Below are 27,711 nucleotides of genomic sequence, written 5' to 3' on the forward strand. Positions count from 1 at the left end.
TGAAAACTAATATTCCCGCCGCTACAGGTTTGTGAATAAGTGAAAAGATAGGCGCATGGACCCCTATGTTACAACTTATATTGAAGTAAGAGTCAGTATAATGTATCGATTGCTATGAATACAAAGAATATAATAATTTTATAAATAAGATAAATTCGTAACACTTTTTAAACGTATATGATATTAAATGTGAGTAAATATAAATGAGTGGTCTTATAGAACTTCTCCAAAAGCAAATAAATAATATTGAGTGAACACACGTGCGGCCGTGAATCACTGCGACAAAATTCCGACATGAGGGAGTGCAAAGATTGATCCTAGACCCTAGTAAATAAGTAGACAGTAAAACTAGTAACAGAGGCTTTGGATTGTGGTAAATAAGTAGACATTGGAAATGATTCGTGTTGAGGATTATGCATGGAATATCATCATAGAGATTGAATTATAGTATTTATACATCATGATTAACACAAAGAAAAGCACATTGGTTTTTGTAGGCATTGTGGGAAGCTCTTCTTTAATCTCTGGCTCTCTTTAGCCTCTTAGCTTTTGATTGATGATGATGATGATGATGATGATGATGGCACTTAATAGTCCACTTTGGGTATGCATGTTACATTCTTACTTGCGAGTTGCGACCATGTGACCATCACATTCTCACTTTCTGGCGACATGTTCCGACATCCACACGTGTGAATCATGGCTTCTCATCAATTTCTCCACCACCATTTGATACAGAAAACAACCCTTTTCCCAGAATTAATCTAATCTGTTTTCGATCTTTACAGCCTATCTGTTTCGATCAGACATGTAAAGCTCATCAAGTGTGTATACAATAATGGCTTGGAAAGTGGTTGCCCTTTCATTTGTTCCGAAAAAGCATTAGCTTTACTATGATTTATTCAGTGATATTCCACAATCCACATACAGTAACCCATGATCCAAAATATTAATCATAAGACCCCATTTATGGGTGTTTACTATTTTAGGCCTTCCTTTTGCCTAATATTGGGTTGGGCTTCCCCTTCCAAAATGTTACCATGTTAAATTTTAACATTTGTTGGCCAAGGCCCAGCATACCCTCATCAAATTCAAGGCTACCTTCTACCATTTGTTGACTAGGGAACTCGACCCAGTATGCAAAGCAAGCAAGTGCCATGCAGTTCACCACAAAGACACTATATCATATGTGGTAATCAATTAGAGTGAAATTATTGCCATCTCAACATGACCATGTTTTGTACCGTTTCCGTTTTCCTTAATATAGGTGAGACCTACCTATGTGAGGGGATACAAAGCATGATCAGTATCACTTAATTGTTAAAGTTTAAACCAAGGAAAAATAAATTTCTCAACCTTTGTGGAACATTACAGAAGGCGAATGATCACGTTTCAAGTTAAGACATCGGCTTCTCAAACTTCAAATGAAATTTTCGCCCGATTTCATTTTATTTTTTGAAGTATCCATCCTTCCATTGTAATAAAATCATTCGCAGAATAAGAGATGCCCTCTCAATATGGAGAAAAACGAACTGCTAGTGGTAGATAACTGGCATAATGAGGTATATTAAAGATCAACTCATTGATTTGCGCTTTAGCAAATATAAGAAAATGCTTTAAATGTCATGCACAGCCAATGAACACGCTTTGAACAGGATATATACAACTACGGTAGGGAATAGGGATTGGATGTGCACGCTAGATACAGATGTAACCTAACAAGGCTACTTTAGAAGCTGCAAGGGCTGCATGCTTGATGTTTCCCTCTCGAATAAACAACCATACTTTAACATAAGTGAAAGGTGTGGTAATACAAAGTCCCATCCTGTGGGCTTGATCTTATGGGGCATAGCATGCCAGTTTCAGTCATCATCATCATCTTCTTCATCATCTTCCTACAATTGGAAAACTCAAACTATGTTAGGATGATGATCAGAGCAACGCCCAAGACGGAAAATATAGAGAAGACGTTTGCCATGGGAATATATTGAATTATCATCAGCATCATTAAATCTATCAGAACATTACTGCCACTACACACCAAAAACACGATGAGGAGTCAGACAAGTTTTACGGATTCATGAAACTCTTCATTCAAGTTCTATATCCATCACTGACCATCCAACCCAATTCCAGATTAGCAGGACCATCAATCACCCCTGTCCTCATACAGCAAAGAAGATCTTTTTATCCTAAGGCAGTAGCTAGACTGCTAATTATCCTAGAAAAATCCTAGAATGCCTTCTTTTTTCATGTACGAACAACCAGAAATGATATTACATCAACAATGATTCCCAAGTTCTTGTCTTGTTAGTGATTGGACTATGATGGCAAAAAGAAAATAATAAATCTCATGAGAATATGATTTGGACATTAAAGTAATTGATAACTTATAGCAGGAAGAATTAATTTTTGTTCAGGTAAAAACTGTGTAGTTGTATGGGATGTCTGCAAGCAAAACTGGAGCATCTTCAACCATGATGTTCACAACAACATGAAATTGGGAATCTTATACCAGTAAATGTTGATAATAAAATGCAGCTCATACATTCAATCTACTAACCAAGAGGTTGAATTGACAGAAACTTCAAGGCAAGTCATAATGATATGAAGATCTTTTTAATATCAGATGAAAGATCAGAATGCATGCAAGATATGGAAAACTATCAAAGATTCAATGTAACAGGCAGTGGTACAGCACAAGGAGTCATAGCTTTGAAGATTACCTCCCCACTCTCCTCCTCTTCTCCTTCATTGGCATTGGATTTTGACCTTTCAGATTCTTCTTCATCATCATCATCTGTACCATCCTGATAGAGACAAAAGTGTGTGAGGAAACTCAACTTGAAGAAAGAAGGAAGATTGGAGGGTTTGCTTTTGTTAAAGCACAGGTCAATTTACCTGTTTGTTGTTGTAAGCTTTCATAAGTTTTTCATACTCCGATTTCCTTTTTGCTGCTTTAGCTTCATACGGAGCTTTCTCCTACCCAGCCCAGTAACAAGATCAATTAGACAAGAAATGCAAGGCATCAATCGTGATTTGTGAGCCAGGACTGAATCCACAGAAAGAGAATTGAACTTGACAGATACTAAGAAATTATATATCCTTTGCACTACCCTTTTCAGACTAATTAATATTGTGCTAAATTTCCAACTTGGCACACCATCCAATATGCAAAATTCAAATTCCACCGTTCAGTTTTTTTAAGCCTTCAAGCCCCATGTAATACCAACTATGAAGAGCCCATTACCCATATGACATTGGCTAGGCCACACATCAAAGTTCTAAAGCCATCAAAATTGCTTTGTGCAAGGCCAGGTCCATCGAGAGCACATTATCACGTCCTCCATATATCCCAATATTATGAGGTTACTTCTAGATGATATTATAGTACTTACCGCAGGTGACAGAGATTTCCACTTTTCTCCACCAGCTTTCCCCACCTTCATTCAAAGCACCCGGTAATCACATCAATATCCATTCCAGATGAAATGGCTAACTAAATCAGATGACAACACGATCTACTAAATGGAACAAAGTAAGATAGCTTCTTACAGCTGACACAGCTTTCACATTCGGATGCTCTTTCTTGTAAATTGTCCTGAACTCTTCCCTGCAGTAATCAATTCAACTATCTTATTAAACGATTCGTAAGAATAGTCTAAAATGTTTCCCTAACCCATCTGATATAAAGAGATACTTACAGAAAAACAAAGAATGCACTAGCAGGCCTTTTTGGTTTATTAGGGTCCTTCTTTCCCAATTTTGTGTTCTTGGCTAATTTTCTGCGGCTCTTGTCAGCCTCAATCGCTGCCTTTCGCTTTCCCACCTTTCTGAATTGACGAAAAATAAACATGACATTACTTCAAAGAAAGCTATTCACACCTGACACTCCCTAACCAATCATTAATCTAAGCTTCCACTCAACAACGTTGTCAGGTTAATGTTAGTTTCGTTCAAGAAAATTACCTGTCTTCAACAGGCTTTAATACTTCTTTCTTGTCCTTCCTCACAGGTCCTTTGCCTTTGGAAACCTTCATTCTCAATAGACTGATTTCTGGCACAACACAATTCAGCTAAACATCACTGCCAAGTCCAACAAAAAGTAAATTGAAAATGCAGTAACAATTGAAAAAAAATGGTAATGATGGCTTTTAATCAGATTACTAAGCTTTCCCTTTTTCTTTTGAGAATGTTCTATTAGTGATCAAAGTCATGGAACCATCGTATATGAACATACGATTCTAACTCTAATAAAAGCATAACTACGTTTGATAGCTGAGAAAGTCAAAATAACCCAAGAACCGCTTACTGTAGCAATTGGTGATGGTTAAAGTCAAACTATTCACTTTTCAGACACTTAAGCAAGTTATACTGTTGACATAAGGTTTGAAAATTTCTACTTTATTTTCTCAGTGGCCAAACAGAGTTCAAACCCAGATCAAAGAAATACAACAACTGAAAAAATAGATTGATTATCAACCCAGATGGTTGAATTTGTCAAAAGGGTACTGAATTATATAAACAAATAATCCACACAACTAAAACTGAAGAAAAATAATAAAATCTAAAGGCTAACTCTGAAAGAAAAAAAAAAATAGAAACTACAAGAATCACATACCTCTTTTCTTGTACAGAAGGGAGCAGCAACAGGGTAAAGCAGAGCAGAACAAACTACAGAGTAAAGCGAGTTAAGCAAACCCAAGACAAAAAAAGTATAGATATTTGTTGGATGTCTTTAGGTCCAGTAGAGAGAGAGATGCCAAGACGATTTTTGTGGAAGGCCTAGTAGCTGACACCTGGAAACGTTTTTGGAACTATTGAGGTGGTTGACCTTTCAAAGTAGGTTTATGTTTTTTCTTTTTTCCTTTTTCTTTGGGATCTGATTATGTTACATGCAGGGGATACAGGCATACATACATACTGCAAGCACACATAATGGGTTTTGATTGGTTGACAGCAAAACCCCAGTCAAAGTGTTGAAAGTCTTTAAATTGCTCTTATTTTTTATAATCATCATGCACTGGTAAATTATTCTTAGAAAAAATAATATTTTTTATAGTCGGAATTATTACACTTGTCTACGTGTTTATATTATGTTACCCTTTATTTTCCAATAATACATTCGTCAAATTATACATTCTATCGTAAGTTGTAACAAACAAAAGGTAGATAATTTGTGAGGACCTTCTAAGAAATAGACCACACAATCAAAACCCATTGTGAGAAAGCCTCACAATTGTCAGGTCAGCTAATTACAAATGGGGCCAGAGGCCCAAAGGCCATTGATTGACTCGCGCAAATATACTTCTGCAAAAAAATATGGTATAACATATAAATAAATTTAATAGCAAAAATATAAATACATGTTAAAATTGTGTTCAAATGTCACATATTTTTATCAATTAACTATTAGTTCAGTGATATTTTTCTTTGCAATATGGTAAAAGTCTCATATTTGAATCCTCATTTCTAAATCAAGAAAAAAAAATGATACCATTTTGTATGACATATAGTATTTGTGTAATATAATTTTTGAAAATTGGACACATATATCTGTTTGTGAGTTTTGAGGAGTGAAGAGTCAACTTAAAAAAGGGGAAGCAGGCACCCCACCTACATGATCCAACAGATAAGGCAAAGCCAAAGATATGGCCTAAAACATCTACATTTCACATCCTCGACAAAAATTGGCCACATTATTTTACAAATACAAATATAACACTACTTCACTACAACTTACAGTCCCACCCCACTCCTCCACTCCTCCAAAGATATGGCCACCACCACAGCCGCTGTCACCTCACACTTCTTCGGAGCCCGAATCCGAAACCCAACCCCCAGTGTCGGAAAGTTCCAAGCTTTCTTCAGCTTTGGCACCAAGAAGAAGCCACCCCCACCACCGCCCAAAAAGCCCGCCCCGAGGCCGGTGGATACTGACCGTCTGGTGTGGTTCCCCGGGGCTGAACCGCCCGAATGGCTGGACGGGTCGATGGTCGGGGACCGCGGGTTCGACCCATTTGGGCTGGGGAAGCCAGTGGAGTACTTGCAGTACGATTACGACGGGCTGGACCAGAACCTGGCCAAGAATTTGGCGGGTGATGTGATCGGGACACGGATCGAGGCCTCGGATCTGAACCCGACCCCGTTGCAGCCGTACTCGGAGGTGTTCGGGTTGCAGAGGTTCCGCGAGTGCGAGCTCATTCATGGGAGGTGGGCAATGTTGGGCGCGCTTGGTGCGCTTGCTGTTGAGGGACTCACTGGTGTTGCATGGCAGGACGCTGGAAAGGTAATTAATTACTTAATTAATCATTATAAAAATTCATTATATATGCTTTATCAACCACCTTTTTTGCTCTCTAATTAAAACTTTCATTCATTTTTTTAATAAAGAGGAGGCTATTTGCTTAGTGATTAGATCGAGCAGAGTGCAATGTGGATCACATTAATTACAAATCTTAGAATTTGTCTGCTTGATACATTTATTGCACGTAAAATAAAGTCATCAAATAACTTATAATATTATATAAAAAAACAGAAAGAATTTTCAGTATAAAATTGATTTATCCATCAAGTAGTAGAAGATTTCATTAATTCGAAACATATATGAAGTTTAAAAAAACATGAAAGAACATAAAGCAGAGAAAAAAAATATATTCTAGAACTTTTCTTTTTGGGTCGATTAAAAAAATAAAAACTTGTTCTTTTAAAATCTTTTTCTTTTTTTGGTAATAAAATACGTTCGTTTCAAACCTTTACCTTTTAATTGGTACAAGTATTTTCCTACAGTTATATATATATATATATATTCTAGATATAAAATCTTACAGAATAGCATTTTAATGCAAGGAGTAGGATTAAGATAAGGACGTACGTGGAGGAATAATAAACCTTAATATTCCCGCATGGTTGGAAGCATTATATTTGGTGGCATTATTTGTTGTATTTTTTTTTCTTTTAATTGATTTCTTTTAAGACACACATAGGGTTTTTTTATCTTTGTATTTATACCTGGCACAGCTTTTTTGTCGTCGTGTCTTCTTGTTATCCATGCGAAAAACATGATGGTCGTAACTCGTGAATGATGTAAGGTCCTTATGATATGAATGTGATGATAACGATAAACGACAATGAAAGGCACACCGACAAAAACAAACCGACAATGATAGCCCATTACTGAAATTAATAAAAACTCTGATTATGCATTAATTTGTTCCCAAAAAAAAAAAAAAAATTGCAGGTTGAACTAATTGAAGGGTCATCCTACCTTGGGCAACCACTTCCCTTTACCTTGACCACATTGATATGGATCGAGGTGTTGGTGATTGGGTACATTGAGTACCAAAGGAATGCTGAGCTTGACCCAGAGAAGAGGCTGTACCCAGGTGGCAAGTTCTTTGACCCATTGGGCCTGGCCAGTGACCCAGAAGAGAAGGCCCGGCTCCAATTGGCTGAGATCAAGCATGCACGTCTGGCTATGGTGGTCTTCCTCATTTTTGCAATCCAAGCTGCTGTAACTGGAAAGGGCCCCATCAGTTTTTTGGCTACCTTTAACAAATAATCATACCCCCCTTCACATATCACATGAGCAATCTTTCATTCATTCTCATCTTCATCTGCCTAAGAGTCTAGTTAAGACCCTCTTTCTTTCTTTTCTGTATATTCATATATTTATGTGTCTCGCTCTGTACGTTAATTAATTTACTCAAATATAATCTAAAAACTTGGGTTAACTTTCTATTTTCCTTTGGTTAATTTGGAAAGTATACATTCAAGAGTTGTAATTGGAAATCTAGAACAGAGATATGACCTACATGGCCCAACAAATTGATGAGCATTTATTGGACAGTGGGTTCAAGGAGACAAGGTCGACATTTTTGAAGACAGAGAAGAAAAGTCCCCATTTTTAACTCCAATCATTTGAACAGTGGATTCATATTTATAATATAATGTAAAAAGAAAATTGGTTAAGATTTGGTCTTTTATATAAGAAATATTTGCAATGCTAGTGGGTGCCAGTTGCCTAAAAGGCCAAAAACAGCTTATCATTATAGTATATAAAATGCCTCATGGGGTCGGCTTTAATGTAATGATTCTAATGAAGCTCAAGGTGCCTTCCCAATGCCAACCCACCGCACCCCACCCTCTCCCTTAAGTAGATAAAGGGTCCAATAGTTTTTCGGTTTTTCCACTACCCTTGGAATTTTGTAGACCTCGCTAAAAATAAAACAAATTATTGATATATACTTTGGAAAATATGAGTCAAATCTACTGTAAGTGTACTATATTTGAATTTGTCAAAGTTTTTAGACTCTTTGTGAATAAAAATGATTTCATCATGAAACTAATGCGTGAAGAAAAAATTGAAAAAAGCCTTACATACTCATTACAGTATCCAATAAAAGTTGACCATCAAAATCAATAACCATGGGGAACATGCATATATACATATATGGGGTACAAAGAGGCTCGTTCTTTGACTACACATTACACTAGAGAAACATGTTTTGGAGAGATCATGTGGGAAAAATGTCTTCAATTTCTAGACTTCATCTACAACCGGAAGAAACAACTAAAGCTTCTTAGAGCTTCTGTCATGACCATTAATGTTGGCGATCCTGATAATTAAGGAAGAAGAGCTTCTATTGCAAGTGTCCATGTGAGGCTAAGCAGTCTCTTTCACTTTGTCTGTAAGCATAAGCCGTAACCAAATGAAATTATTTCAGACAAGCAAAGCAATGGCAGATGATGTAATTGTAAATATGTAGAAAACAGAGGCGATCATTGCAAAACCGACAATAACTAATTCAATCCTTTACCTTGGAAATGAGGAGAAAAATTAAAAAAATCTATAGTATAAAGGAAAAGAAAAACCGTGATATACACGTCTTGTCAGGTTCCACTTTCACATAAAAAGTGATATAATTGTGAAATGTGATAGCTTCTCGGTCTACATTTCTTGCAACAGACTCAGACCAGAACAAAGAAGGAGGCAAAGGTAATAGTCATCAGCTATTCTCTCCCTGTTTTTCTCCCTCTTTTCATTTCTGGCATCTGTTTTTTCATTTCTTCTCGCGCAGCAGATTCACCTTATTTGACTTTCTATCAATCTTCTTTTGGTTTTTCTTCGATTTTAACGACGACCCTTTATCTGAGTCTTCATTTTGTCTTCGAATTTTTGTTAAAAGATTGTGGGGTGCATAGTGGAGGCATGGGGAGGTTGTTTGTGCTGAGTCTTGAGGGGAGGATCTATAGCTGCAGGCACTGCCGGACCCATCTTGCTCTTTGTGAAGACATAGTTTCCAAGGTTGCTTGACCTCTTACCAGCTCTTGATCGGTCAAAATTTGTTCTTTTTTGTGATATTGTTCCGAAATTTTCATCCGGGTGTTGATGAATTGTTGCCTTTTATGTTGTTTTTTTTTTCCTTGTAAGATAATATGCATGCTCTTTCATAGTATCATGGTCAAATGTATTAGTTAGTCTGCTTTTGTGATTATGAAATCATGTTCCTTTAGTCACTTTTCGAAGTTCTTTTTGTTGGACTTGAAATGTAAAACAACATTTATGTGATGAAAGGAGGGTCAGTTGGGTGTTTGATAATCATTAGCAGAAGATCTCATTGGGTATGGTAGTTGATTCCCTTGTTGTATCTCATAGTGCTTAGGTGGTAATTGTTTGCTCTTCTTGAGCTTGATAGTACTTCCGCTGTTATGCTATATAGGTTTGTGTCGAATGTCTATAATCCAGATGTCAGATAAGTATTTATTTTGCACATTATTTCACAGTAGGGTATGTGCTGGTTGGAATTTGTTGCTTAATGAGGTAAGGGATGCCATTAAATGCATTTGGATCCTATATCATAGGGTCTGCATTTTATTATTTTGGGGCCGCGGGTGTGGAAAGAACTTGATGCTACTTTCATTGAAGAGGACAGCAAAAACTAAATTGAAGCCTTATCCACTTTTCAACTGAGAAAAGACATGATGGCTTATGACATAGCCTGTTAAAATTTGGGGTGTTTCCCAGCCCTATCTGAGGGCCATGCTAGTGGAAACAAATTATCCAATATACCAGGTTGCTCACATCAAATGTCAGGTAGTGCTTATGGTGTGCTATTACACTTATTTGGATGCTATCATCAAGTAGTATAAGAACTACAAAATCTTTCCTTGTTCATTGTTTTGAAGTGCGTCTCTACTACCACGGGTCAAGTTATGCTTCTCAAACTTACCAAGCACAAATAGACCATTGTCTTCAGTTCTGACACATGTTTTATAGCTTTGAACCACTTGTGCCCAGCCGACACAACTAGTATTAGAAGTATTTGTTCACGAATGAGTGAATATGTGTTGTCTCAGGTAGTATAATGTAAGAGAAGATAGGGTTCTAAGTAGAATGAAATCACAGATATTTATAGGTGTGAAAATGTGATATTTATTTGGATATGTTTTCATAATAATTCATTATAATTTAAGGCTTGTTCTTTTTTTTGATGTAGTTGTCAGTTTGTCACTTTCTCTTCTTTTTCTTTTTTGTTTCTTTATCCTCTTCATTTGGTGTGTCCAACAAATGCTGATAGTATTAATAGAAGAACATTTTCTGACTACATGTTTTGCCTGTGTTTCATTCAGTCTTTCCACTGCAGGCATGGGAAGGCTTATCTCTTCAATAAGGTGTAAGTTTTTCTTAATACTCGGACAGCTTTTCCTTGTCTGATGCCGATACTAAATCCACCAGAGAATAATTTATGCAATCCAACAACCTTAACAGACTTGCTATTGCCACATGGAAGTTACAGAAGTTGGAATAGTAAAAAGTATTCTGTTTATTTTTTACACATGATCAAGACACAGCGAGCATGTCTCAAGCTCAGTGTAGAATTCCATTTGTAGAAACATGTATTGGTTGCATGTTTGTTTTATTAATTACATGACACTGGTCGATTTCTGTTTCACTGAAAAGTTGCTTAGCTTCAAACACTCGGCCTCTTAGTCTTATAAGTCATTTGTAATCTGTCAAATTATATCTAAACACTGCAGAAGGTTGAATGAAATGATGGGGGTAATTGCCGGTATAGTTTTTTTTTTCTTCATCTTTGTAAAGAATCTGAAATAGGCCTTAAAGATCATGATTATCCTCATTTGCAAGTCCATTCAACAAGATTAGGCCCTAAACATTATAAGCTTCCAATTAGTTGCTTTTAGTTATGTGATTCTCCTTTGCAATTATACTTACAGAGTGAACGTATCTTCGGGAGAGAATGAAGATAGGCATATGACGACTGGGATGCACACTGTTGCTGACATTTTTTGTGTTGGGTGTGGATCAATAGTGGGGTGGAAATATGTAAGATTAGGAGGCATGATTAGAATTATCATTGATTTATGTATATTTCTTTGCCGCCATTATTCATTTTGATGGTTTCTTTTAGGAGACTGCCCATGACAAGAGCCAGAAGTACAAGGAAGGAAAATCCGTACTTGAACGGTCAGTAGACGTGTGGAGAAAGAAAATTGTGTTATCAATTCTAATCTAATTTCATCTTGTGAAATAAGGTTGTGAGTTCTCATTTCATTCTTGAGCAGGGTGAAGGTGTCGGGTCCTGATGGAAGCAATTATTGGGTCAGTCATGAAGCACAAGTTGGTAGCAGTGATGCAGATGATGCTTGATTACCCTTCATATTCAATTGTACATTCTTCAAATCTCCTTGTTCTTCTTCTACTCATGTGAATCACCAAACTGTTAATTCCTCATTTTCTGCAACTCTCCAAACTTGCCTTCAATAACACAAATGTAAACATTTGATTGTTGATTCTGATTCAGTTTGTGTTTCAACTGTGATTATGTTTGCTCTTAAATTTTAAATCTTATTGACCAAAAAAAAATCTTAAATCTTAATGCAACTTCTCCTCTAAAGAGGTCTCTGGTTCAAATTCCACCTTGCCTCACCAAATACTGTAACTGATAAAAAATTATGTCTGCTCTTAAAGATCTGTTGTTGGTAGGGAGCTCTTGATCTTGGGTGGGTATAGTTGTTGACAAACAACTGTATCATGGGCACTGAAGCCAGAAATACTGCCCTTTGACCCCTTTTTCAAGTGTTCCTGGCTTCAGAAATTAGAATGAGTAGCCTTGTTTAAGGAGGTTCTGGAAAAAAAAAAATATTGATTCTTCAGAATTATTCCGTACAATCTGGCTGGAAAAAACAGTTTGATAACACAAAAAATGCAAAAAAAAAAAAAAAAAAAGCCACAATGGGACCCACTTTGAAAATCATCTCCAGGGCTCCAACTCTTGAGCACCCATCTTTTATGATTTATTTATTGATTCATTGTTTTCGTGGGAAATTTTCTGGAAGGAAAATCTACAACGAAGCAAAATTAGTGGTCAGTAATTTGGGAGAGTAACCCTATGTAACTGATGGCTAACGTGTGATTGTGTGAATGCAACAAAAGTCATCTTAACTTTGGACGATGTCGTTTTAGCATTAACACAAGCACTTAAATATAGGTAGAACTTCCTTTCACAAAGAAAAATAGGTGGTACCGTGCAAGTGTGGAACTAGGAAGTAGAACCGTAGAAGACATTAACTTTGGGACTACGCCCTTTTTAGCATCTTTGTGCCTTCTGGTGCCATTTTCGTGCCTTCTCACACCTTTTTCGCATCTTTGGTGCCTTCTAAGCTAATAATAGAAGTTGATTTATGAAGGCACGCAATTTATCGAGTTTCCCAAGCATGTGGACCTCTCTCCCTTCTATAGACTATAATACACGTAAAATATGGGTAAACTAATGAAAAGAAAGAAAATTCACAAGGAACTGATTTTCACAATATGCAACAACTGAACTACTCTGAAAGGCAAAGCAGCTATGTATTTTATGCAAACTCTCAGGCAAATTTACAAGGCAGGATCGATGTCTTAAGTATATGTGATGCTGCGTCTAAACATTGCATCCAAAAACCCGATCATTTCAATAGAGAAGTGATGCAAATAGATAACTTGACATCAAGAAAACATACAAAAACTTCAAGATCAATCTGGGGCAGGAATCTGTATGTCATATTGAACATAGACGATGGAACATCAAACATGTGTCTCCCAAACTATTAGGGAACTCAGGATTGGCTCTCAAATTTATCCCCGGCTCAAATGACCTCACATTGAGCTGGGCAGAAGATTCAACTTCAACTGCAATATATAAATCTTTCATTTGTGATGAAATCCAATGTCACTCTATTGAATAAACCATTCGCTCCGCCAGCTCTTCACCTACAACTCTCATATATCTATTCAACTGGAACTCCAAGTAACTTCTTTCTGAGGGACCAAAAGCTTGCCTTAGATCCTTCAGCAGAAAACACAATGTGGTAAGTATACGGATCTACAAATAAATGAAAGGGTTGGATTTTGGGTGGGACTTTTTAAGTAAATTGAAGTCAAGTATCTGAAGCTTTCAGGCAGTCTATGAAAACAACAAAGAGTTGAGCACACATACCTTGAATCTTACACGAGATCCCTTCAACCCGATTAAAATGTTACTGACATCTCCATTTTCCACATCAACAGATGCCTGATGTGGTTCATTGTCAGAGCTTTCATATTCAGGTTCCATCATCCCTTCATCGTCATACATAAAAAAATCATTAGATTCTTCTTGGCCAATGTCAACATCTTGCACTTCCACGACATCTTCCGAAACATGAGGTGGCAAGGACCCCTTATCTTGTAAGATGGAAGAATCCGATAAAACAGCATAAGGCTTTGCATCAAGCAAAGGCTTGGCAATATCAAAAGGAACCCACCTGGAACCAAAAATTTCAGCTGGTCAATCACCAAAAATCTTCACTGTCCACTAGCTAATTTTCGTAATTACTATGCAATGTAAAGATTCCATTGAATATGTAGGCAAAGTAGATATCAGCCTCGTATGAAAACTTCAGCTTGCATGTGTATAATTCTCCCTAGGGTTCAGTCAACTATCAACCTAATAATCACTCAGCAACAGATTAGACTGGCCTTTTATTAACCTAATTCTCCCAATTCCAATTGTGTTATTGTTTACCAGACTATTGGTAAACTCAACCTAAATGCGTTCCATAAAAATCATTTTGTCTGCCAAAATTACAATTCAAAGCAGGCATATCAACCACAAACATCTCATCCTGGTGGGTATTTTTCAGTCACATGGGTTGGAACACCATCATTTGATTGTAGAAAGAAAAAAAAAAAAAAAACAGAACAATCAACCTATAAATAAAACGTATAGATATCAGAAAGTGATCATGACCCACATGATTATGAAAAAAAAAAAAACAAAAAAGAGGAAAAATATCAACCTAAGATATTTAGAAGGTTAGAAACTAGATTGATCTCATACCTTTGCATTTGTTTTACTCTCTATTAGATAAAGAAATTTCATTACAAAATGTCAAAATAAATATGGAATGCATCTCATGAAGCCTCATCAAACCAAGATGATAAGAGGCTTATATTAGTACGATGAAACTAATAACAGTTTTCATGGTCAGTGGTCAGTCGGTGCATGCAAAGAGGAACTTACTGGTAGCGAAGAGGACAGAGTAGCTCAGATGGACAATATGCTGCCTTGTATCTCATCTTACTGCAGGAGTGAATGTAATAACCAAGATAATAATACTGAAGAGTAGGGCAATGCACTTGATTCTCTTTCACCCAATTTATTTCTTGCAGTGCTGAATACTTCCCAAGTGAGAGGACCGCAAAGTCTGGGTCCCAGAATAAATATTTACTTGACAAACATCTAGGGAGGATATCTATAACACCAACTGCAACAAGCTTTCCATCAATCACATATTGCTGATGGAAAGAGCCAAAGCCACAAGGTGGAACTGTAGAATCATTAGGTTTTGGAGGAACAAATATTAAGGGAGTATCAACCAGGAACCTCCTGTAAGAGCTTTCTGTAACATGTTCAGGGGTATCATTGTGCACTATCATTTGATATCGTCTATACAAGGCAAACTCTTCTGAATCAAAACTGGACCTTTTCAGATGAATTTCAAGCCTCCTCCTCTTTACCTGAGTATATTCAGAGCTATTTTTGAAACTGCAACCTTTACCTTCAGACCTGGCAGCAGATCCTTTTGAGACACTAACAATTTGAGTACTTTCATTAGGTGGAGCATGTTTTGTGGCAGAATAAAAATTTAAGTGTCCATTGCAAGCCCTGACTGACAGACCAGAAGTTTTTTCCAACTGATTTAATGAACTTTCTAGCTTTTCAGCAATAATTTTTGGAGATGGCCCATTTTCATCTGCAATATGTCTTGATAGCCTTCCCTGATGTGTGTCCTTCTCATCTGGTAGAGAACGCCTTATAGTAGCTGCTATATGGAATGCAATATTGCTGGAGTATAAGAGATCTTCTGATCCTTCAACCAATAGTTTTCTTTTGGCTTGTGAAACCTTTTTAACAGAAGCTTTTGGAAATTGAATGTCAGGAAATTCCCCACTTTCAGAGCAAGCACGAACCACATTACCTACTTGATCTGATAAGTAATGCATAATTTTTTCGTCCCCATTTCTCTCTTCATTGCTATTGGCAAATGATTCTTTCACAGCTGAGCCGGAAACTCCAAGATGGGTACGACTGCATGAGCCTTTAGAAGCATGTGGATCCTCTATAGACTCTACTGGTCTTTTACATTCCAAGGTGCCATCTAAAAACCTGGAAAAGACCATTTTCAGTGCTCAATATAGAATTAAAATCACAAGAAATGTATATTTAACTAGAAATTAATATTGATATGAAAAACGTTAAAAAGAAAAAAGAAATTAGCCACTGATAATTGGAAGTAGTTGTCATCAATTAGTCAATGAGCCACTCTAGGAAAATTGCACATAATTGTTAGGCATCAATATTATTTGTTCAGACTTTCCTTTTTTCTTTTTGGGCAGGGGGGGGGGGGGGGGGGGTGTGGATGGTAATAAAAGGAAAAAAACTATACCTTTGCATTCGTCTAGACACCCGAAGTTGCTCTTTGGAAGGAACAAAATCACCAGCCCTCAGACGAATAGTGTAAGCAGGGCAGCATGTTCTTTCCATCTCAGGTTTGTAAAGAAAAGAACCAGATCTTCTCCAACCCCGGTCAAGAAGATCTAGTAAGAGACTCAAAAGAATAAAAACAAAAAATCAGCATAAGACTGTAACCAGTAAAATCTTAAAACGTTTTAATCACGATCATCACTGATACCAGTACAATAACAATTGTATTGTTCACAAAACATAGAGAAGAGCCAACAAAACCAACCTTGGTAGTCATTAATCGTAATGCTATGTGCCCACAGACCTGCAAAAACAAAGATGCGTATAAGAATGTAATCAGAAATATTTAACAGTCGAAAAAAAACCAAAAGAACTTAAAAAACATGTGATGACTGATCCAGTCATAGTTAGCAACTTAGCATTGGCCTAACAGCCTGAGTCTTAAAAATTGAACACGAAAATTCACACACGCGATAAATGCTTGTGCTTGCGCCTCCACATAACACTACAGGCATACATATATGAATGCTTGTGCTAAAGTCTGTCAAATTGCAAAATTGTTCAAAGTAGAAGTTGCATTATGATTTCAATTTTCAAACTTTTGGAGGATTTTGCAACAATGATGAAATGAACAAAATAATGACATCATATAAATTCCAAAAGGTCAAATATTTCTACATGGCTCCATTGTTAACAGCAATTAAATCATAATAAAATTCCTAAACTCGTTCGAATTCTAATTCTAATTAGCAAGATGGATCAACCAAATTGTGAGGTCACAAAGCAGACAAATGAATCAAGCAAGCAAGAAAAAGAATAGAGAGGGAATAGGATTAGAAAGACGGACCGTGAGAGATACTGCTGCGAGCAGGGGATTTGCAGTAGCCGCAAGAGCTTTTGTTTTTGCCATAATCGACCACCACGCTTTCCCCACTGCGATTACTATTACTGCTGCTACTGCTAGCCTCGCTGCTCTTCATCTTCCCTGCCATTTCCGATTCGCCCCTCAGCTCAGCTCTGCTTCTGCATCGGAGATTCTGGACGTGTTTTAGCTTTCAGACGACGTCGTGTTGACCCTCTCTCCCTATTGATCTCACCGGCCGATACGTTTCACTACAATCACTCTTCCTCTTTCAAACACTATTTCTTCTTTCTTGTATAAAAAATTAGGTATATCCGTATATGATGATCACATATTCACATAAAAACCCGAAAGTGGCATCTTGATAACTTGCGAGTTATGGCCTATGGGGGGCATAAATGACGGAATGATAGATTTCGACCAAAGAGATGAATATGCCATTGCACCAAATTCACATGTGAAACAAATAAGGTGACCAAGTTATTTTGCAAAATAACAAAAATTAAAAATACAGGAAAAAAAATGTTTTCTGAGCAAAATTTATAATGGAAAAAAAATAGTTTACAATATTCAGACAAAAAAAAATATAGAAATATAATATAGTTATTAGTCACACAATGGGGTTTATTACACAAATACCTCATGAGATTTTTCGTGTTTTCACATACACCCGTTGAGGTTTCAAAAATTACAATGAAACCCTTTAAGGTTTTAAATTCTTTTTACATAACCCTTTCTATTAAAATTCCGTCCAAAAAATATCTTCAAATGACAAATTTAACCTTATAGTTCATTTACACTAGCACTCCCTGAAATTTATCATATTTTTACATAACCACCCTAGGTTTTAGTCTTTTTCATATTACTCCTTAATCACAAACATAAGTGGCATAATCTTGTAAATACTAAAATAATATTTATGAAGTTAAAAGAATGTTTCTCAATAATAATATTTTTTTTACATATTAAAAGATATGGTTTTTGAAATTCAACTATTGCAATTTATTTGTCTTAATATATATATATATATATTTATGAACATACAAATTATTTTTTTGGAATATCACAATCAAATAAATGGATTATTTAGCAAATAATTGAATTACATAAAAATAAACACTTACTTGGTTTAGCAATATTTCCATACAAGAAAAATAAAATTTCAACATGTAAGAAAGATATATTATATTAGCCAAATAATATGTAGGTTATTTTGGTATTTAACCATTTTTGTCATGCTCGTTTGTGACTAAAGGGTTATGGAAAATGTATTGAAACTTCATAGACTCTTTTGTAATTGAGTTAAAACTTCAGGGGGTATTTGTGTAAATTTTGAAACCTTAGGAGGTTGAAAACATGATAAATCTTAGGAGGTGAGCATATAAATAACTATAAGGTTAAACTTGTCATTTAAAATTTTTTTATGATGATGTCATCAATTTTTTTACGGAATTTTAACGGAAGGGGTTATGTGAAAATGATTTAAAACCTCAGAGGGGTCTCGCTATAATTTTTTAAATCTCAAAAAATATATGTGAAAACACGAAAAACTTCAGAGGGTGTTTGTGAAATTAACTCTCACACAATGAGTGAATGAATTATTAGTTGCAGTACTTACCAATTCAATTAAGTGATATTATATATTGTTCTTCACCATTACTTAAAATTTATCCCGAATCTAAACAATTTTGTAAATCATTCTAAAAAATAAGTATTTTGTAAATAAGATATCTGAAATTAAAATCTCTTGTCATATTATTACTCCAAATGTCATAACACAATATTAAAACGGTGTCTTTATTTAGATCCCTTATTTTCTCACTACACGCCTTTAATAAGATTTATTATTTCGATCTTAATTAAGGAAAAATTGTGTGTTTTTTCAAAGAAGTAAACTCATTAAAAAAAATAACCCTAGACTTTCGATAATTTAACAAATATACAAGATAACAAATAATCAAATAAAAAGTGATCATCTACCTTGCTAATTAAAGAAGTAAACTCATTCTAAAAACATAACCTTAGGCATGTGAGTGAAAGAAAGGTAGGGTGAATGAGGTCAATGTAAGGGAGGGGAATGAGTCCAGTGTAGGAGAAGACCGATAGAGTATAGTTAAGTGAAGGGTGTATGGTGAGATTTATATGGTTTCAGTGGACATAATAATGAAATGAAAAGAGTTAGTGGGTTTAGATGTTATGGAGTATTTTTGGGACGAGGGTAGATACATTGAGTAAGTTAATTAAAGTTTAAACTGCAAGAGAGTGTGGTGAGTAGAAGATGTAGAATGAGCAAATACGAAGTATAAATAGAACCACCATTTATGAAAGAAAAAAAAAAATAGAGCCACTTTTAGAAAAAAATAAAGGAAAAAAGCAGACTTGGCAATGGGTCATGTTTGTGCGGGTTCGTGTCATGTTAGTGTTCATGTTGTGTGAAAAATGACTCAATCCGAACATGACCTGGTTGTTAAAAAGTGAAAAGATGCCAACACGAATACAACACGTAAAGATAACGTGTAAACACGACATAAACCATTAAGACTATTACTCATATTTATATATGGATGTTGGTTGACTCGTTTGAACCTGCCATACTTATTTCACACATTAACACTTGTTTCATTTGTTAAAAAAATTAAATAAACTCTAACTTTTCAAGCAAAAAATAAATGAATAAATAAACAAACTAGTAGAGTATATCACTCATGGGACGGCCAAACAACACAACATTCATTTTGACAAAACCGAGAAAATCCTTGAAAGCTGAAGGCCCATCCATCAGAATTACATCAAAATACATGGGCTCAACTGCAAATACACCCATTTCAAAATTCAAAGCAAAAAGGAAATAAATTAAAAAAGGGGGCATTATCGTGATTATCTACCCACCAAAAGCCGCAACATGAAAACGTAGGCTTTAAGTGAGAGAAACGACGAGAGCTGTACGGTGCACCTCCCTTCATTTTCCCTATTTCGGACTCCAAACCTCTCATAATTACCATTTAATGCCACTCCTCTTCCCCCTCACTCTCTCTCTACTGTGAAATCTCCGATCTCCCAAAGGTTTCTCTCTCTCTCTATAACTTCCACTCACCTCACCAGGTTTCGAGCTTAGAGCTTAGCTTTGCAACAATGGCGGTTCCTTCAAGCTCAATCTCTCTCCTCCTATAGCTTCTACACACTTGAGCTCCGTTCCTCAACAATGGCGGTTCCTTATAGCTGAGGACTGTCTTAGCTGTCATCTTTCTCAGTCTTCTTACACTCCCATATAGCTTTCTCGATTGGAAGAAAGTGAAACAAAGTGCCAATTTGTAGCCTTCGAATTTGTGCACCGATTGACATTCGGTTTCAGATCTAACGGTTGCTGAGCTTCGTTTCCAAGAGCTTTTGATGATGACGAAGATTGTTTAGGCGGTGGTTGGAAATTAGGTTATAGGTTTTAAAATTTATCATTATTATTTATTTTTGATTTGTGTTTATTGGGCCTATTTTGGGTTGCGTGGACTTTGGGTCGTCGACGATGAATCGTAGCTTTAGGGCTCAGGAATCGCAAATGCAAGCGATGATGAAGCAGAGGCAGCAGCTCAGAGCCTCAATGAGGAAGGAAAAGGAAGAGGAGCTCGCTTTGTTCTTGGAGATGAAGAAGCGCGAGAAGGAACGCAACGATCTTCTTCTTAACAACTCTGAAGAGTTTGATGCACCAATAGGTACTCTCTGTCCAAATCTTTTCAGGTTTTGGAGTGCAATGTAGGAGTTCAAATTTTGATTTCTTGATTCTTAATGCGCTTCTTGCTTGAAATGATGCTATAATAATCTATACTTCGTTTGAATTGTTTGGAATTGTTGCTTATTTTAGGTATTTGTGTTGATTATCCCGGTTGTTTCTAATTTGGTGACTTCGACGTTGCAGGGTCAAAACCTGGAACTTCTCCCATTTTTAATATTTCCTCATCAACGCCCGCACCTCCACGCAAGACTGGTGCTGATGATTTTCTCAATTCTGAGAATGATAAGAATGATTATGATTGGTATTGTGATAATATATTTTAAGTTTTAAGTTTTAGTTAGCTTAGAAAGAGTTTTGCTAGAAGAATAAGGGAGGTAGTATAGGTCATTATTTCATTCAAAGTGAGAATAAACCAAATTGGCAGGGGAAGTTTAATTTTGATTAATAATGTTTGTATGAAACTTTTATTTACAATATCCTTGAAATTTAGGGTGGTTGAAGATTATGCGTTTTTGTCCCAATTATATCTGTCATCTGAAATATTTTGGGTTCTTAATTGAACAAGGACCGACCGTATACTAACACTTGTGATATAGTCCGTGGAGTTTGCATTTCTGCCTATTACATGCCTAATGTGGGGGGGGGGGGGGGGGGGGGGTGTTGGTGGATTTCAAGGTGGCCAAAACCTGCTGGCATCCCTTTGTTTTGCTTATGATACCATATATCTTCACCGTTACAATTTTGCATGCCTATGCAAATGTAGGGGATATGAAATTGTGAATTAAGGAAACACATGGTCATGGAATTTTTTTAAGTAAACAAGAAGTTTTTACGGACATGCGCTTTCAATTCTTAAATGCTAATCAGATTCACAATTCAGCAGAGATGCAATTAAACAAATGTTGTATAAGTTGCTATTAATTATTTTATTCTGCTTTCAGGCTTTTAACTCCACCTGGGACTCCTCTTTTTCCTTCATTGGAGATGGAATCACATAAGACCTTAATGAGTCAGCTTGGAACCCCAAAGGCTCGTCCCACTGCACTCAAATCTAGAGTAAGCATTTCCTTTAAAGTATAAGCTAGGTTACGATCCTCTGTCTGAAGTGGTTGGAATTTATCAGCATACACATGGTAGTTGGTAGACTTGGGAAGTTAGCACCAATCTTTAATCTTTTTAAAGTTACCATTTCATATGGAATTGATTTGAAAACTTTCCTCTTTTATCTGCCAATTAATAGTTATGCTGGACCATTGTTAATCTTTCAAAAAACTAGGGTTGCATTAGGAAGCAGAAAAGTTGCAAAAGATATCCTAATGATATGAAGCTTTATTGGCAGTTGCATGAAGATCTGAACTATTGAACCTTTTTCATATCTCTCAAACTTGCAATTACGTTATAACTTATAACATCCAAGTTGGAGGTTATTTGACCACTGTTGAGCTTAGAATGTTGTAATGCCTAAGTAATGATGCTGCTTCTTTAATTTATCAGTCTTGAAATAAGGGTGGATTTCATGGTAATATTCAGTTCAGGGTATGAGTTGTAATTGTGCTTGAGTCTCATATAGTGTTGCTAACTCATTTCTTCATTGTGGTCATAGTTAGCAAACCCCCAGCCAGAGCCTGCTGCCAGGACCAACTTAGTGTCTAGACAACCAACTTCTTCCCCTGGGTTGAGTTCTTCAAGTTCAGGAACCCGGAGGCCCTCATCATCTGGGGGTCCAGGATCGAGACCTGCAACACCAACTGGTCGCCCCACGTTGACTTCAATGTCTAAACCCTCAAGATCGTCAACACCTACTTCTCGAGCAACCTTGCCGTTAAGCAAGTCCACAACTTCTGCAGCTAAGCCCACAGTTCCCACAACTAAATCTGCAATTCATACAACTAAATCTACAGTACCCTCAAGATCCTCTACACCGTCAAGGTCTCTGGCAAGATCTTCAACACCAACTGCCAGACCCACTGTACCCCCACCCAAGTCTGCTTCAAGAGCAGCAACACCAACTCGTCGACCGTCCATGCCATCCACTACACCCAGTATATCAGCTCCTCCATCAAGGTCCTCTCCTTCAGTTTCCAAGCCAGTTCCCACAGCTGCAAGAAATCCAGTGCCATCACGTGGCACGTCCCCAACAATGAAATCTAGACCTTGGAAGCCCTCAGAAATGCCTGGTTACTCACTTGATGCCCCACCAAATTTAAGGACAACTCTTCCTGACAGACCACTTTCAGCCTCTAGAGGGAGGCCTGGAGCACCCAGTTCACGATCTTCTTCCGTTGAGCCTGGTTCTAATGGAAGACCAAGACGTCAATCATGCTCTCCTTCAAGAGGACGGGCTCCCAATGGCACTATTCATACAAGTGGGAGCTCTGTCCCTGCAGTCAGTCGCGGGCATTCTAAAATTAATGACAATGTGAGCCCTGTTTTATTTGGAACGAAAATGGTCGAGAGGGTAATAAATATGAGGAAACTGGCACCACCAAAGCAAGATGACAAACAATCCCCGCATGGTAACCACTCTGGGAAGTCATCTTCATCCCCAGACAGTTCAGGCTTTGGTAGAACACTCTCAAAGAAATCCCTTGATATGGCTATTCGTCATATGGTAAGCATATCTTTGCATTTTATGAGTTAATGTACACCCTTGTATCTGTTGAACTAGAATCCCTGGTGTCTTGGTGCAAAATTGTGCATGTTATTTTCATGGAAGTGTTTCATATTCTGTGTCCTCATTCCCTCTGAGTGTTCTTGCCAAGCAGTCAGAAATTACTTGAGTGTGGAGATACAAGTTTGGTATACTTAATATTTTTGTGATTCAACTTTTGACTACAGGATATAAGGAGAAGCATTCCAGGCAATTTACGGCCGTTGATGACAAATATTCCTGCATCCTCTATGTACAGTGTGAGATCAGGGCCTGCACGAAGCAGAACGGTTAGTGTTTCAGATTCTCCTCTTGCCACCAGCAGTAATGCTAGCTCTGAAGTTAGTGTAAACAACAATGGCATTTGCTTAGATGGGAGTGAAATAGAAGATGATAATGGCAGCGAGAGAGGTGGTCGATCTCCTGCAAGTGTGCGTGGAAGGTGATGGTTTGGGGGCCTACCACTCGACATAAACTGCATTTCTAATTTACCTTGTATTTTTACTTTGGGTTCCAATCATCTTGATAGTCAAAAGAAAACCAATTTCCTGAGTGGTCTGACCAGGATTGTGCTTCTATGCTTAATATAAAGTTTATCGGAAATGTTGGAGGTGATGTAACTCATGATATTTGTAATCTTAGGGAATCTAGTTATGTGCTCAACAGTCTTTCTTGGCTCATTTTCTGCGGGTACTTGTATTCTGAAGTTAGACCCCAGTTATTGAAAAACCAGAGATTATATTAAGCCCCCTCGGCCCATACCTTTGATCTTTGCCAAGTTGAATGCTAACAATTGCAATTGCACATTTTTTCTGTTCACATTACATTTTTTCTGTTCATATTATCTTGGTGTGTAGTGGAGTGGAAGCAGCTGTAAAAGCTTTTGATGAGCTCATTTAAAATTGCTGTTTAAGTGCCACTGTGAAACAGTTATCTTTCTGGAAGCTGGAAATCAATACCATTAGCTGTTACAGAAGATGTAAACCAGCACCTAAAAGAAAGCTGAGGGGTCAAGCCAACTTTAAAGGCTGGGTCACTTTGAGATTTCGCTGACAGGATTGCAACACTTCCTTCTCCCCAAGGAGAGTCTTCGGTGGGTTTATGGTTAAGGTCTCCCATTTAAAATGAAACAACCATAATAAAATTATAAGTATAATTTTTATTACAAACTAGTGCTCAAATGTGTTAAATATTTTAATAAGATACTATGTTTCAAGTAGTGGATAAAAACACATTACAACGGTTAATAGGAAATATAACATTACATATATGATTTAAGTCATTACTAAAATCATTGGAAGAAAATTCAACTTAAAATACAGTATTGTATCCTATCGAAATATGTTATGCGTCTGTAACATTTTTCAACAGTTGCAATGAGAAGTAGATTACTTAAACACTGAAAATAAAATATTTATAATAAAATTTGAAGGGGGAACTAGGCCCCTTCTGACCCACTTTTGTACATATAAACCACAAAATTTAAGAACGGAACACACCCACTAGACAATGTTCATCTAAAACAAGAAAAACTCTACAATATAGACTATAGTAATGAAACTATGGAAGTACTTTGTTACTACGAAACGTCTGGACTTATGAAGCCTGACAAAGAAGGCCAGTCAAAATTATCAAGCAGCAACTACAGCCTCAGGGGTAGCTGCCACAGGTGCAGCCTTGGGGGGAGCAGAAGCACCAATGGATTTAGCATCCTTGACAGGGGCTGGTGCTGGTGGTGAAGGCTTAAGGTGGGCAGGTGTATTATGCTTCAATTTTACAAGTATATGCCTCATCCTTGAAAGATCAGTTGGCTTTCCAGGCTTTGGACCATGGACAACGAAGACGGAAGGCTTCTTCTCCTGCTCCTTCTTCCCTCTCTTCTTCTCTATAGCTGGCACCTCATTGGGGATGAGATCTGCAACTGCTTTCCAGTAGTTCTTGTCTACCTCAGCATGAAACTTTTCTTGATTGGTCAGGAATATCTAAGAAACGAAAAAAGAAAATACAAGTTCAAAACAATATATGTCAGGAATATTTATATCACCTCCTCATTTCTCCATATCTTAGAGCTTAGATGTAAGAGAGAACCATATAAAGAGTTCAAAAAACCATTAAACCAACCAAACATCCTAGCTAAGATGCTAAACACTGGGCCATAAAATAGAGAACTATTGTTCATTTAGAGTTCTACAAAGCTGGCCATATTACTCTCTCCTATCTGCATCACAAAATCAAGTTACAAAATCCCCTGGGGTTAGCCCAAGTGGTGAGGGTGGGTGGGATAAGGGTTAAGATTATGGTACATCCAAGGTTCAATTCCTCCCATGTAACCGGAAAAAAATATCCAAGTTACGGCGCTTTGTGCATGCATGATTAAATTTACAAAAATCCAAAGCAGTTCACCTATTTAACAATTTTCAGTAGGTAGAAACTTGCAAGAACAAATTTCAGTGATTCCAGTGTGACTCATTCTGAAAGTAGACCAAGAAGTCCAAACTAGATCCCCAACTAACAAGGCAATGACACTTGAAACATTCTCATATTATGCAGTTCACTATAGTAGTGGATTAGTCACAAAGTCACGATATACATATAATTAAATGCTAATGTTGAATACATGATGAGTAACTAATTACCAATATCTTAATGAAGAAGGTAGCTTTGCTTGGGTAAGTGAAAAATAACACATTTCTACAGTACTAGTACTATTTGTTTTGCAATGAGGGTTAACAGGGACACATTGCTCAAGGGATCTTAATATGCATGGCAGCCACAAACTTAAAATTCCAGCAATGAAGTAAAAAAAAAAAAAATCAACATTATTTTACACAGAAGAGCTCATTTAAACCAAGAATCGTGCCAACCATATTCTTCTGAAAGATTAATTTAATCTAACCTTCTCCTTTTCCCTGTTAGCAGCTTTGTTATTTTCACAAGTGATCTCCCTCTTCTGGTAGAAGCCAACCTTGAATTCATCTGCTTCCTCAATTATTTGAAGCAACAACTCCTTTTCCCTCTTTTCCTTCTCCTCGAGCTGGATTGCATTCTGTCTGAATGTCACAAAAGTTTCATATACAATCAACCCAGAATTCGGACACGGTTGAATTTCAAAGAATAAGAGCAAAGAAAAATCGAGAAACCACTTTCTGATAATCAATAACTACGAAATTCATAAATTTAAGTTTTGAACAGATTGATAATCAAAGACCACTTTCAACTGAATTGCATAAGAAGTTGAAATTTAACAGACTGCTCCATAGATCTACTGGTTCAATTGCAAACAAGCGAAATTCGAAACCCTACCTTCTCCATTCTCTAAGAGCAAAACCCTCCTCTGGCTGCATTTCCGACGGAGGCGGCAAAATCGGATCATCCGATTCGCCAAACCCTCCATCAAAGCCCTTCCCGTTCGATTCCCCGTAGATCGACGGCGGAGACAGGGACTCCGTCACCGGCGGAGCCGCGAACACGTCGTCTGCGGCGGAGCTGTGGAGGATCGGCGAGTCGGTGGCGGAGTCCTTGAGCGACTCGGAATCGGCGAAGTTGGTGGCGACGAAGGAGTCAAATCGCTGGGAGGGGAGTCGAGGGTCGTAGCCTAGGTAACCGTCGTCGTCGAATGGGCGAGTTGACCCGGTTGTGGGGACTGAGTCGTCTTCGGGTTGAGTGAACGAGGACATGTTCGATGCACTGACACGTAAGAAAGGCCTCTCTCTCTCTCTCTCTCTATCTCTCTCTCTCGTGGACAACTCTGCTTAGAGAAATGCTCGCGCGAGGCGACTACGCAGGAGAAATATCGTGAGGCTTTCGTTGGGACTAACTGGGCTTTAACTTGAGCCCATCTTCATTTCCAGTGAAATATTATTATTGGACCCATAAACAATTTCACTATTTCAGTGGAACAAATCATCCAATAAACAACAAATAATTTACAATTAGAAATTTAGAACCATTAGAACGCCATATTGGAACAAGATCTGGTTTGCAGATCTTGCTCATCTAATTAAAGTCAAAACTAGAGTCGAAGTGGGTATTCTGTTTACACTTGCAGTGTTCTAGCACAATTGCAACTTGTTTGTTGTTGACTTATTTTTTATACATTTTTGTTAAAATTGACTTTTTAATCGATTTAGATGAATCAAAGAGTTTATGAATGTTAAAACAGAAAAAGTCTCATCAAGAAGACTATTTTATAACGATACCCTATAATGTGCCATTAGGTAAGAAATAACATGTTGAAATTACTAAAAGGGTTCTAATATTTCTAAAAAAAAAAAAAGGGTTCTAATGTTATATCATAAAATCTAAAATTTCATAAAGTAACATATTTTAGCAATACGTCTACAATTTTGATCGATGTTTTGAAAAGTCAACCAGTTTAGCTCTTCAGAACTTTTTTTTTTTTTTTAACCAAAACAAAAAACACTCTTCAGAATTTTTATAAACT

The 27,711-nt window shown here is 37.0% G+C and overlaps 6 protein-coding genes across 8 annotated transcripts; 3 read left to right on the top strand and 3 right to left on the bottom strand.

Moving 5' to 3' along the window:
• Positions 1-1,539: 1,539 nt before the first annotated feature.
• On the bottom strand, positions 1,540-4,789 carry LOC147289858 (high mobility group B protein 3-like). Of its 2 annotated transcripts, none has more exons than XM_086235276.1 (8): positions 4,622-4,789; positions 3,970-4,086; positions 3,705-3,833; positions 3,556-3,613; positions 3,399-3,443; positions 2,902-2,982; positions 2,727-2,810; positions 1,540-1,895 (listed from the first exon to the last, which is right to left on the bottom strand). In XM_086235276.1, exons 2-8 carry the CDS (start codon positions 4,038-4,040, stop codon positions 1,863-1,865), a joined length of 501 nt encoding a protein of 166 aa, XP_086091402.1. In that variant the 5' UTR covers positions 4,041-4,086; positions 4,622-4,789; the 3' UTR covers positions 1,540-1,862. The 2 variants fall into 2 exon arrangements, with proteins under 2 accessions (XP_086091402.1, XP_086091401.1); XM_086235275.1 differs by having other exon boundaries at positions 3,970-4,057; positions 4,622-4,788.
• Positions 4,790-5,690: 901 nt separating this feature from the next.
• LHCB4.3 (light harvesting complex photosystem II) lies at positions 5,691-7,740 on the top strand. The gene is made up of 2 exons (XM_086234961.1): positions 5,691-6,289; positions 7,241-7,740. The coding sequence occupies exons 1-2, from the start codon at positions 5,777-5,779 to the stop codon at positions 7,559-7,561; spliced, it is 834 nt and encodes a 277-aa protein (XP_086091087.1). The 5' UTR covers positions 5,691-5,776; the 3' UTR covers positions 7,562-7,740.
• Positions 7,741-8,523: 783 nt separating this feature from the next.
• Positions 8,524-11,837, top strand: LOC147289860 (Yippee family putative zinc-binding protein). 2 transcript variants are annotated; one of them, XM_086234963.1, is made up of 6 exons: positions 8,524-8,998; positions 9,189-9,307; positions 10,633-10,676; positions 11,239-11,347; positions 11,433-11,488; positions 11,587-11,837. In XM_086234963.1, the coding sequence occupies exons 2-6, from the start codon at positions 9,212-9,214 to the stop codon at positions 11,669-11,671; spliced, it is 390 nt and encodes a 129-aa protein (XP_086091089.1). In that variant the 5' UTR covers positions 8,524-8,998; positions 9,189-9,211; the 3' UTR covers positions 11,672-11,837. The 2 variants fall into 2 exon arrangements, with proteins under 2 accessions (XP_086091089.1, XP_086091088.1); XM_086234962.1 differs by lacking the exon at positions 8,524-8,998 and having other exon boundaries at positions 9,033-9,307.
• A 1,013-nt stretch (positions 11,838-12,850) lies between these two features.
• LOC147289861 (arginine-tRNA protein transferase 1) lies at positions 12,851-17,316 on the bottom strand. The gene is made up of 6 exons (XM_086234959.1): positions 16,876-17,316; positions 16,294-16,332; positions 15,991-16,141; positions 14,565-15,710; positions 13,500-13,806; positions 12,851-13,349 (listed from the first exon to the last, which is right to left on the bottom strand). The coding sequence occupies exons 1-6, from the start codon at positions 17,018-17,020 to the stop codon at positions 13,233-13,235; spliced, it is 1,905 nt and encodes a 634-aa protein (XP_086091085.1). The 5' UTR covers positions 17,021-17,316; the 3' UTR covers positions 12,851-13,232.
• Positions 17,317-19,877: 2,561 nt separating this feature from the next.
• On the top strand, positions 19,878-24,036 carry LOC147289862 (flocculation FLO11-like protein). Its single transcript, XM_086236848.1, has 5 exons — positions 19,878-20,597; positions 20,801-20,918; positions 21,559-21,673; positions 22,221-23,228; positions 23,456-24,036. The coding sequence occupies exons 1-5, from the start codon at positions 20,411-20,413 to the stop codon at positions 23,711-23,713; spliced, it is 1,686 nt and encodes a 561-aa protein (XP_086092974.1). The 5' UTR covers positions 19,878-20,410; the 3' UTR covers positions 23,714-24,036.
• A 600-nt stretch (positions 24,037-24,636) lies between these two features.
• On the bottom strand, positions 24,637-27,148 carry CLC2 (Clathrin light chain protein). The gene is made up of 3 exons (XM_086234960.1): positions 26,571-27,148; positions 26,164-26,317; positions 24,637-25,249 (listed from the first exon to the last, which is right to left on the bottom strand). Exons 1-3 carry the CDS (start codon positions 26,942-26,944, stop codon positions 24,899-24,901), a joined length of 879 nt encoding a protein of 292 aa, XP_086091086.1. The 5' UTR covers positions 26,945-27,148; the 3' UTR covers positions 24,637-24,898.
• Between the last annotated feature and the right edge of the window lie 563 nt (positions 27,149-27,711).

Source organism: Dryas octopetala, chromosome 3 (genome assembly GCF_963921425.1).
Source record: "Dryas octopetala chromosome 3, drDryOcto1.1, whole genome shotgun sequence".
Classification (NCBI taxonomy): domain Eukaryota; kingdom Viridiplantae; phylum Streptophyta; class Magnoliopsida; order Rosales; family Rosaceae; genus Dryas; species Dryas octopetala.